The sequence below is a fragment of the Scyliorhinus torazame genome, chromosome 10 (assembly GCF_047496885.1).
Source record: "Scyliorhinus torazame isolate Kashiwa2021f chromosome 10, sScyTor2.1, whole genome shotgun sequence".
Taxonomy (NCBI): domain Eukaryota; kingdom Metazoa; phylum Chordata; class Chondrichthyes; order Carcharhiniformes; family Scyliorhinidae; genus Scyliorhinus; species Scyliorhinus torazame.
Genome location: NC_092716.1, coordinates 40,957,774 through 40,970,027, shown reverse-complemented (window position 1 = coordinate 40,970,027; position 12,254 = coordinate 40,957,774). Strand labels below are relative to the sequence as shown.

The 12,254-nt window shown below is 40.9% G+C and overlaps 1 protein-coding gene across 3 annotated transcripts in view; it reads right to left on the bottom strand.

Moving 5' to 3' along the window:
- Positions 1-1,741: 1,741 nt before the first annotated feature.
- ist1 (IST1 factor associated with ESCRT-III) overlaps positions 1,742-12,254 on the bottom strand; it is a 40,855-nt gene continuing 30,342 nt past the window's right edge. For all 3 annotated transcript variants that reach the window (XM_072517977.1, XM_072517979.1, XM_072517978.1), the window contains exons 7-10: positions 11,133-11,297; positions 9,252-9,359; positions 4,351-4,402; positions 1,742-4,222 (exon numbers count right to left, since the gene is read on the bottom strand). In XM_072517977.1, the coding sequence (XP_072374078.1) occupies positions 4,011-4,222; positions 4,351-4,402; positions 9,252-9,359; positions 11,133-11,297 (537 nt within the window). In that variant the 3' untranslated portion in view covers positions 1,742-4,010. The remainder of the gene's footprint in view (positions 4,223-4,350; positions 4,403-9,251; positions 9,360-11,132; positions 11,298-12,254) is intronic.

Below are 12,254 nucleotides of genomic sequence, written 5' to 3'. Positions count from 1 at the left end.
CTTATCCTGTTTTACCACATCAGCCTTCCCAGTGCTCTTCTTCAACCACCAACACTGCGACATTACATGGCCTAGTTTATTAAAACACTTGACATTTTTCATGTCTCTTCCACCCTCCTGGATTTCTCTACATCAGGAATTGAATTTTTAAACTCCTCCAAAAGTATAATTTCTCTTGAGAGCTTCATACGTTTAGTCTATTTTCAAAGCCCTTATCCACCTATCAAAATTACTGTTTGAGCCTTTCAAGCTCCATGTATGTTTGATCAAATTCTTTCCTTAAATTTCTAAATCTTTGTCTGTAGGCTTCAGGCACTAGTTCATATACACCCAAGATGGATTTTTTCACCTCCTCATACGTCCCAGATACCTCCTCCGGTAGTGATGCAAACACTTCACTAGCCCTACTTATCAGCTTTGTTTGAATCAGTAATACCCACATGTCCTGTGGCCATTGCATTAGTTTAGCTACCTTCTCAAATGAAAAGAAAAAGGCTTCTACTTCCTTATCAAATCTTGGCAATGCTTGGACATATTTGAATAGATCCCCACCAAGCCTTCGACTAGAACGCTCTTTCTCACTATCCTCATCACTATCATCCAACTTTACCCACGTTTCCCTTTACGCCTGCCAATTTTAACTGACTGTCATGTTTCATGGCCATTTTCTGAAGTTCAAACTCTCTCTCTTTATATTTTTCCCTGATCTGTATCTTCCTTTCTCTTTCTTTTTCCTCTTTATCTTTCGTATTCAAGCTGCTTTAATTCTTTCTCATGTTCCATTTGTTTAATTTGTAACTGAATTTGACATTTCCAATGAGGCAATGTATCTCAGGCAATTTTAAATGCTTAGCCACCTCCATAATTACCTCATCTTTTCACATTTTGTCAGGTAATGTTAACTGCAACGTTTTTGCCAAATCTATCAGTCTGCTTTTAGTCCCTGTCTGTAAGGTAGTGCGTGTGACCGTCTCCACCCCCAAAAACTTCAGAGCCTCTGAAAGAGCCATTGTCCACAACACACTTCCTACTTAAACTAACATACCACCTGAAAAGCAACCACAATATGCTCACCCCTCACTGTCTTTAAGTTCACAAAGCCAATCCAATAGATAGACTTTTATCCCCCTCGAGCCCCCAATTTGTTATGGGCCAGGGTTTAGAGAACCCCAAAGTGTATCATGTAGTTCACCTGACCCACAACTTTTAATAGATTGTGGTATGGGGAGCACACAGACCACTCTACACGTGTGGTACAGCAGAAATGGAAAAGTATTTTTTAAAGCAAAACAATGTTTATTCTATGAACTCAAGTTAACCTTTTTAAAAACAGAGTGAACATCTTAGCAACCATTAATTCAAATACAACCCCCAAAGACTACAACACTAAGTAATCCTTTAAGCTTTCCTTTTAACATCCATAAGACTTAAAAAAACAAAACCTTTAACAGAAGCACCTCAGGTTTAACTTCAGTACTGAGAAGTTACCACATTGAAATCGGCAAATTGACATTCATAAGCTTGCAGATTCACAAACATCCTGCTGCGATTGCAGCTTCTCCAAAACTAAAATGAAACCAAACCCACCCTGCAGCAAAAAGCCTAAAGCGAAAGTAAAAAGCTGAGACAGCCCAGCTCCACCCACTCTGACATCACTGCAGTAGTAAACATCCATTTCTTAAAGGTACTCTCACATGACACAAGGAAACTCTAGATGTCACTGAAATAACAGTACAACAGAAACCCTTAAAACTTGTTTTATTTAGCAATGTTTAAACATACAATATAAAAACAAAGTCATGTTACCAATTCCGCATACATTTTGTAAAGACAAGGACCCCAAAATAACCAATAAGACTGTTGTATGAGCAAAATTTGGAAAGTCGAATCATTACAAGGTGAAAATTTAGAGCAATCTTATTGAAAGTACAGTTGTTGTAATAATGTATTAAGAACAATCCAGTACTTCCAATGAACAGTTGCTCTTGATCCATTAATAAACTAGACTGTCTTACGACTACTGGCTGGTTATTTGCTGTACGAATGCTATTTTGACTTCTGGTCTTCATGTACATGATGACACCAATCCTAGATTCATGCATGTGTAAATTATCTCTGGAAAATCAGAGTTCATTACGATTTGCTGCTGTGCTTAGTTTAATTGGCAGCTAAGGAGAGTAATTCTATTTGGTAAAGAAAATTTACAAGTTAAATAATAATCGATAATTTCAAACTATTATAAAGGATTACATTCTTGTTGCATTACAAGATCCTTCAATGACCTGATAGGTGAATAGAATGTGCAAGACAGTGCAGGAAATTATGAAACCTCCGACACCAGTCTGCATGCCAAGCCTTGGTCAATTACTTTTTTTTTGATACACTTAAACCTGCCATCTCTGGCCATGCAAGGAGTCAAGATATTTCTGCTGGAGTATTCACCTACATTCACCTGATTGTAACTCTTGCGATTACTGGAACTTAGAGACGGTAGCAGAGGGCACTCAAAAAGTCAGCATTTGTGAGCTTCTGTAGAAAGTAATGTACTTTGCCTCCTGTTTTGTCTCCAGTATTCCCACTGCATTGCACCATGTTCTCCACCAAAAGGCACAGGCCATTGACTCCAAAAACCAATACCTCAGTTATGGGCTGCCTATAAATTACTCTATGCTTCCTATGCCACTCCCGAGGGCCCCACCAGAAGACTTAGAAATTCAATGTACAATTCCTATTAAATTCCAGACCTGGGTGCTCCTCGTTAGGAGAAAGGGCCGAGCAGCATGGAAGGTTTTGCAGTCCGTTACTACTGGAAGGAAATAACAATAAGAGCACTGTGGAATCAGAACTCTTGTCCATCCGCCTGGCAGTGGTCGTTTTGGGGTTGGGGGGGGGGGGGAAACAAGATATATTCAACAGCAACATTTTCCAGTTTGTGTGAACTAACTAGTTCAGAAAACTAATTAAACAAAGTGCATGGAATCCAATGGTAAATAAAAACTTAATGATTTGCTATGTTTGATTTTCTGTTGGTATTTAAGCCAAATAAAGGTAATGCATATGCTATTGTTAAAATAAGAACATTGAGTTGCCACGCTGTTGAAGTGACTTTGGAGTAAGTTAGTGTTTAATATTCTACTCCTTGTCCTGAAATTAGTAATATATCTGTAGGAGAGCTTCATCTGACTATCTTGGTTATCATTTTAAAATGGCCAAAAGTGCAACCTAAGACACTAGAATTTTTTTTGGACTTCTAATTATGCATGTTAAGAAAATGCAGTTGGAATGCTTTTAAAATGATGCAGAGACATTCTTCCAAACATGTCACTCCTGGACTGAAAGTTCAAATTTCATTTTATCATGAATGAAACAAAATGACAAAGTTACAAAAGCTTTATTACAGATCAGGTTTAAATTAGACTTCAAATTGGACGAGGATTCTCCATCTGCAAATAGGATGATGCAAGTAACTTTTTTTTTAAAATACACAAGATACTTCATAAATAACTAGCTGAAAACAACATACCCTTCTACCATGTGTTACTGACAATTGCATTTTGTCAGGGGAGCTGTTTGTCTTTCTCGAGTCACAGATCACATTGTTGAAGTGACTTCTGAGCAAGTTACTGTAAGATTCTGGTCCTTGAATGTCACCTGTTCTGACTATTTGGAGCATAGAGAGACAGGTAGACTCAAGAGTCGTATGTTGCTGAGTGCGGATTAAGAAGATCTGAGGTCATGGTCAAAACTGGATTTGAATCAATATCTTCAACCTTAAGCCCTGTTTTATTTTTCAAGACCCGCATAGATATAATCAGGGCCTGTTAGATTAAGAATATTTGAAAGTACAGAATATCAACTACTGAGAGAAAACCAAAGAAATTTTCAAGAAAGGAGTGTTAATATCCCAGCATACATAGCATCTGGTTCAATTATAAAGCTTTCAGATTCTAGCAGGGATACGCCAGTGAGTTTAGAATTACCACATGAAAATGTAAGCTTTCTTCATTAAATTAAGTTTTCTTCTTCAAATCCTCAAATCTACGAGACAGATCATCAAAATCAATATCTTCTGAAGCTGTGGAGGTGCCACCAACAGATGCTGTGGGGAGGGTGTCAGGCACGGAAGGCAATTCTGGCATTGTCATGTTATCATAAACAAAGTTGTCTGGAGCAGCAGCAGGTCCTGGAAATTGTCGAGGTGCAGGTATTGGGGCTGAAGGACCTACACAATACAAATAATAAAAATTACTATATGCGGTACGGTGTCACATCTGATAATATTCATCATAAGAATCATCCTCATAGAGGGATCCAAGAAATAGATTAAACCAAAAATCTGTATTGACTTACCTGGAAACTTGGGAGAAGGAAAATGAATGTCAGTATCTTTAGCTTCCTCAATCTGTTAAACAACATCAATTATCAGTAATACAATCGAGGCAAATTAACCACAACAATGCCAACCTGCTGAGATGGTAAAGGAGAAGCACATGCTTAAAGAGGAAGGCTCTGGCCTATATTAACCAAATTCTGAAAAGGGAAAGTCAATCTCAGAGCAGGTCTAAAGTCTCTCACTTTAGGACCTGGAAGAAGCAGTCAATAATGGCAAATTCAGATTATTGCAGCGGGTTTAAGCAATAGAGAGTTGATTTTGATCAGCACTTCTATGGGAAATCTTGGTAATCCAGGCAGTCCACAGAACTTCAAAACAATGATTGAAAAATCAATCACTCAATCTTGCTCATTAATAGAACCTAGCAGGTTAGTCCTCATAGCGAGAGCTGGGGACTCTTCCCGGCTCTAGGCAATCCTGCAAACTAATAGCCTAAAAGAAAGGTGCTCACATTCAGATAAGAAGTGGATTACAGCTCTGGTAAACGTCACAGTTGTAGATGATTAAGCTCCAGGAGTACCCCTGAACACAAAGAGGGGCACAGAGCCTTGGCTCTCAAAGCACACCCTCTGCACATCAGGTAACAATTCAAACGCCTTCACTGATCCCAATTTTTGCCAATATTGTGAATGCTTCTACGTTATCAGGGGCGTCATTCTCCGACCCCCCGCCGGGTTGGAGAATCGCCAGGGGCTGCCGTGAATCCCGCCCCCACCGGTTGCCGAAGTCTCCGGTACCGGATATTCGGCGGGGGCGGGAATCGGGCCGCGCCAGTTGGCGGGCCCCCCCGCTGGGTTCTCCGGCCCGGATGGGCCGAAGTCCCGCCGATAAATTGCCTGTCCCGCCGGCGTGGATTAAACCACCTTTTGAACAGTGGGACAAGGCGGCGTGGGCGGGCTCCGGGGTCACGGGGCGATCTGGCCCCGGGGAGTGCCCCCACGGTGGCCTGGCCCGCGATCAGGGCCCACCGATCCGCGGGCGGGCCTGTGCCGTGGGGGCACTCTTTCCCTTCCGCCTCCGCCACGGTCTCCACCATGGCGGAGGCGGAAGAGACTCCCTCCACTGCGCATGCGCGGGAAACTGTCAGCGGCCGCTGATGCTCCCGCGCATGCGCCACCCCGACATGTCATTTCCACGCCAGCTGGCGGGGCAACAATGGCCGTTTCCACCAGCTGGCAGGGCGGAAATTCCTCCGGCGTCGGCCTAGCCCCTCAATGTTGGGGCTCGGCCCCCAAAGATGCGGAGCATTCCGCACCTTTGGGGCGGCGCGATGCCCATCTGATTGGCGCCGTTTTGGGCGCCAGTCGGCGGACATCGCGCCGTTTCGGGAGAATTTCGCCCAATGTATTGAATGGACGAGCAAAGGGCTAATTGTTTTGCAGATGGATTGTGGGTGTTCTTCTATCACAAAGTTAACTTTCTGAACTTTAAACAATTAGGAAGGCAACTTGTATCTTAGCCTTTGTTGCAAGGTGATTTGAATTCAAAAACAAGGAAGTCTTGCTCTAATTCTACAGGGCTTTGATTCTATAGGCCATTCCCAATTACATTGTTTGTCCCCTTATGCCTGACAAACCTGTTCAGAGTTCTTTGAAGGGATAACAAATAGGTTAGACCAAGGAGAGCCAATGGATGTTATCTATCTTGACTTCCATAAGGCCTTTGATAAGGTGCCTCAGGGAGACTGCTGAGTAAAATAAGGGCCCATGGTATTCGAGGCAAGGTACTAACATGGATTGACAATTGGCTGTCAGGCAGAAGGCAGAGAGTTGGGATAAAAGGTTCTTTTTCGGAATGGCAACCGGTGACGAGTGGTGTCCCGCAGGATTCAGTGTTGGGGCCACAGCTGTTCTCTTTATATATTAACGATCTACATGACGGGACTGGGGGCATTCTGGCTAAGTTTGCCGATGATACAAAGATAGGTGGAGGGGCAGGTAGTATGGAGGAGGTGGAGAGGCTGCAGAAAGATTTAGACAGTTTAGGAGAGTGGTCCAAGAAATGGCTGATGAAATTCAACGTGGGCAAGTGCGAGGTCTTGCACTTTGGAAAAAAGAATAGAGGCATGGACTATTTTCTAAACGGTGACAAAATTCATAATGCTGAAGTGCAAAGGGACTTGGGAGTCCTAGTCCAGGATTCTCTAAAGGTAAACTTGCAGGTTGAGTCCGTAATTAAGAAAGCAAATGCAATGTTGTCATTTATCTCAAGAGGCTTGGAATATAAAAGCAGGGATGTACTTCTGAAGCTTTATAAAGCATTAGTTAGGCCCCATTTAGAATACTGTGAGCAATTTTGGGCCCCACACCTCAGGAAGGACATACTGGCACTGGAGCGGGTCCAGCGGAGATTCACACGGATGATCCCAGGAATGGTCAGCCTAACATACGATGAACGTCTGAGGATCCTGGGATTATATTCATTAGTTTAGGAGGTTGAGGGGAGATCTAATAGAAACTTACAAGATAATAGGGTGGACGTAGGGAAGTTGTTTCCATTAGCAGGTGAGACTAGGACCCGGGGGCACAGCCTTAGAGTAAAAGGGAGTCACTTTAGAACAGAGATGAGGAGAAATTTCTTCAGCCAGAGAGTGGTGGGTCTATGGAATTCATTGCCACAGAGGGCAGTGGAGGCCGGGACGTTGAGTGTCTTTAAGACAGAAGTTGATAAATTCTTGATTTCTCGAGGAATTAAGGGCTATGGAGAGAGCGCGGGTAAATGGAGTTGAAATCAGCCATGATTGAATGGTGGAGTGGACTCGATGGGCCGAATGGCCTTACTTCCGCTCCTATGTCTTATGGTCTTATTTAGGAAGGATACACTTGCCTTAGAGTGAGTACAACAAACGTTCACCAAATTGATTCCTGGGGTTTTTCTATGAGGAGACATTGAGTAGAATGGACCTACATTCTCTTAAGTTTAGAAAAATCATGAGGTGAACTCATTGAAATGTTTTGCATGTCCACCTTCCTTCTCAAACCATCATTCTCCTCCTCAAAAAGCCCACAGATGTTCAATCTGCCCTCTTTATGTCTAGAAATTTCTACAGACTTAAAACCTGCTCTGTGCTTTCCAATCTCCCTGCTCCACCTTCAGCAACAGAGACTTCAGTCATTTCAACCTTCCTCCAACAAATTAATTTCCAACTTTTCAAAGTCTCTTCAAAATACCCCATTTCAATTAAATTTTCAGTTACTTCTCGTTAATTATTTGGAAAGTTTAAATTTTCAGTTACTTCTCGTTAATTATTTGGAACGTTTCAGTGCTAGGGTTTTTTTCTCTCCTGTGACGCACCCATGTTAAAGGTCCCATATCAAATGCAAGTTACTAGAAAGTCAATGTTAACTCTCAAAGCAGGAAATAAAAATGCAATGCAACTTTTTTTCAATTGCTAAAACTCAGCAAATTCCCCGTCAACTCCAATTGCTAACAGCAATTGCAAAGAGTTACACATGCTACCAAGAAATATGAATCCCCTGTCAGGAAACTACCAGTGAGGGGAATGTTGGTGGTTATAGCGAAGGTGTTTCCCCAAAATTACCCATTGCACAAAACTAATACCCATGCGACCACTTACTTCATCACTCATTTATTTAGTGAGAAAGTGTTAGCTTAATGTAGTGTACAACTTGAATGTCTATAGCGCTAAATACAGCTGCAAAAATATAATTTTAAACTTATTTAAGCTCCAAATTAAAAAAGATTAAAATTTTAAAAAACATGATTCACTGATTAAAGCATTAGTTCTAGTTTTCTGCAACTTAAAATCTGACACAAAGATGCATGTTTACACAAAATCTAATGTCAAACATGACAACAGAGTAAATAAAGCATCACTGTGGCTTTTCTGAATAAATTAAAAATCAAAAACATATGCAATACTGTATTAATAGATCACTAATTTACTTTTAATGTGCATTCAGAACACTTCAAATCTACAGGTTACTTATTAAGGGCTACATATTTTCATAGAATAAATTTGCAAAGAACACATTTTTGATTTTTACACAGGGAAGCAATGTATTTATTAAAAATGTTAATATTTAATAGGCCCTCCAGAAAAATGAGGCAAGCTGGTTAGTCAAATGATTTCCAGTATCCCTTTTGTGCATTTATTGAATGATCAGTGAGATCACATATATACAACATATCAGTGTAGTGGCCTCAGCTCCCAGAGGCTTCATGAGACGGTTTTGTGGTCAGAGTGAACCGAACTGCACCTTCTGTTAGTTAGACTTGTCCTTCTAGGTTTAGATCTTAATTTGTTTTGCTGAAAACGCAGCAAAGTAATCGGCGCATCTGGGGGCCCAAGTGAACAGGGCAAGTAGCTCTGTCGCTCCTTAACCAATCAGACCAAATGATTGTCAAGTGAACAGCTCAAGGACTAATAAGGAACTGTAAATTAGAAGGAACTGTAAATTAGAATTGTGATTTTAATTTCAAATCAGGTATAGAAAAAAAAATAAAGGGAAAGATTGGATTGAGAGACAAAAAGGTTAAAAAAAAAAATGCTTTTACATTTTTAAAATCCCTAACAATTAAAAGCTGAAGAAACAAGACTCAACGCTTATAATAGTTAATCATCAGTGCCAGAAAGGGTGTTTGAAAGTAAAATGTTAGATGTTTAAATGGCCCGATGTTTTGATGGTTTACATTCCTTGGGCACAATAATAGGAATACTGACTGTGTAATATCATGCAAGCTTATGAAAATAGCATGGCTGAAGTGCAATGGTGTTAATAATGTTAATGCATGGCTGAAAGCACTGGAAGTATGATTAAAACATCTTTCCTGATCGTCCATTCTCTCCATTGGCCAGGCTCAGGTCTGCTCTTGTGAAACAACCTCAGCAACTTACAGATTCATATGTTGGTGGATGTGTCGGTATTGGAGGTGGATTACCCCCCATGTTGGGTGGCTGGAAGCTGTTGAATGGTTGATAAGTGTCCACTGGCAGATTGCAATCCTATGAGAAACAGAAATGCAGGATTCAATCAATACCAAGCATACGATTCCACCCTCTGCAATGTTGATTACCAGAGCATCAGATCATCTGATGTCTGGATTATCAAATCAAACAGGATTGCATTATATGGCTTCAACTATTTTTATTTACTGCACCTTAATGCTAGCTGAGTGCGGAACATTATTTATCCACCCCACCCATAAAAGAAAACTAGCGACATGCATCCTTAATTCTTATCAGTGCCATCCTAAACCACTAATTTAGGTCAGATAGAATACATCTGAATTGGAAGACATGCTTGGGAATAATTCTGCAAACCACATTTCAGTAGAATATGTTTAGGATACTAATAGTTAAAGCCATATAATGCAATCCTGTTTGATTTGATAATTCAGCAGATATTTTTAGCAGGTTTACATTGGACTGCATTTATTATTTCTGCATATGTTGATTATCTCACATGGACACGCACAATTTAATTATCAATTGATTGACTCCCTCACCTAACCCACTCTTCAAGTCACATCAAAGATTTGCTAATCATATATTCATCGCTGCATCACATCCAGCCAGGAACAGGCAAGCTTATCGGGAATTCAAGAATTTGAATATGATCAACCTTCATGTCGTTAGCCTAACAGAGTAACTTCATCAGAAATTACCAATTTTTAATTTATTGCAGCAGATGGAGCAGTGATCAATCACTGAAAGAATATATTTGATACATGCAATGAAAGTCAATCACCATGCCAAGATGTATCCAACTAAAACAGTTAAGTTAGTTGAAGTAACAGAACAAATAGTATCATTACCTTTAGATGGGACATCATCATGCAGCAGAAATGTTTATTTTGTTTAGCCAGAGGATTGAGGCCCACGCTTCATTAAAAGTTTCAGAAGCATGCAGACCATCACATGCACTTGAAGAAAATCCTTACCGATACAAATTACAACTGGTTTTGTTAATAGCCAGCTAACTTTTGACAAATCCCTTCAGAACTATTTTTAATGACCCATCCATAAGACCATAAGATATAGGAACAGAATGAGGCCACGAGGCCCAGACTGTCTGCTCCGCCATTCAATCATGGCTGATACTTTTCTCATCCCCATTCTCTTACCTTCTCCCCATCCCAAGCATGGGCACCCAAACTAAAGACATAATTAATCCACACAATTGGCACTGGATAGTATGATTCAAGTTGTACTTTGCATACTATGCATGCTTATATTCAATATTACCAGTTTTCACCTCATCTCAAAGTTCTCCTGTCCACATCCCATCCCACACCATTCTGCTCACTTGTCTTTCTGAGTGACATTGACTCCCACGGCCAATGTGATTAAAAATGTTATTCTTTGTGATTAAACTTCTTTATGGTCCCACCTTTCCCTGTTGCCCAAACTCTGTTCCTCTGTCGCTGGCTTCTTGTATAACGCCTGGCCTCGCTATCACCACCCAAAGCTTAACACCAATGTTTGCTTCGCCAATGCTGTTCATGCCTTCAGCTGCCTAGGACCTACAATATGCAGTTTTCTATTTAAACAGCCCCTTCTCACCCTCTCTATGTTTAAGGTCTTCCTAAAACTCCCTCTTTTGATTGAGCTTTTGTCACTCCTAATATCTCCGTCTCATCAACCAGTTTTGTCTGATTATACTTGTGTGACGTGTCTTCGGATCCCTTTTTTCAAATAAATCCAAGTTGTTTTTCTGGGAAGAAGTGAGGAAACTGGACACGGAATTAATGGGCAAACAGTTTCAAAAATACTTACTGGCCCCTTTCTTGGAGGATATGAAAAAGGTACAGATGGTGTTGGCATTGGCATAGGCAAAATGCCTGCAGTGGGTGCTGTGAATCCTCCACCACCTGGTCCACCCCGTTTGTCATCATTATCTACATCAATCAAATCTGCTTCCACTCCGACTGGGATTTCACCCTGGAAACAATAAAGAAAAACCCTTGAATTAGTGAAGAACATTACTGAGCTACATAATAAAGCACTTAGACCGCACAATTTTCAAAGTGCCCAATCATAAGCCGCTGGGCATTGTACACGGTATTGTAGTCTTCTTTACTTTGGCAACACTCAATTAACCATACAAAAGACTATAACAGGGGTGCAGATTCACTGGAAAGATACCAGGAATGAAGGGTGACAGTTATGGAGAGCCTACAGAACCGGATATTGTGCTCCTTAAAGCAAGAAAATATGAAGGAGAGATTTAACAGGAATATTCAAAAACGATGGAAGGATTTGATAAGAGTGGATAGGGAGAAATTGACTGAAATGTCAGTAACCAGAAGACGTCACTCTAGGACGAGAGGTCATAGTCCTAGGATACGAGGTAGCGAATTTTAAATGCAGTTGAGAGAAACTACCTCTCCCAAAGGGTTGTGAATCTGTGGAATTCACTACCCCAGAGTGCGGTGGGATACTGGGACAGTGAGTAAATTTGAGGACGTAGACAGCTTTTTAATGGGTAATGGGTTGAAGGTTCATGGAGAACGGGCAGGACGGTGGAGTTAAGGCCAGGGTGAGATCAGCCATGATCAAATGGCGGAGGAGACTCGATGGGCCAAAATACCTAATTCTGCTCCTATATCTTATGAAGGCAATTTCTTTTAATGCAGTTAATTGTTATGATCTGGATTGAACTGCATGAAAAAGCTGCAAAAGGGAATTTGGTGAATACTTGAAGAGTTAAAAGAATTCAGGGTTAGGGAGAAAGTGTGCGGGTAGGTCTGATTGGATAGCACTTAAACAAGGACTGGCACAACCAGTTGTATGGCTCCCTTTGTGCCGTATGATTCTAATGGTTTAAAATAATCAGAATCACAACTTGCAGAGTGCCTGTGATCTTAACTACATCGAAAAGTACACCAGAGTTCCAAA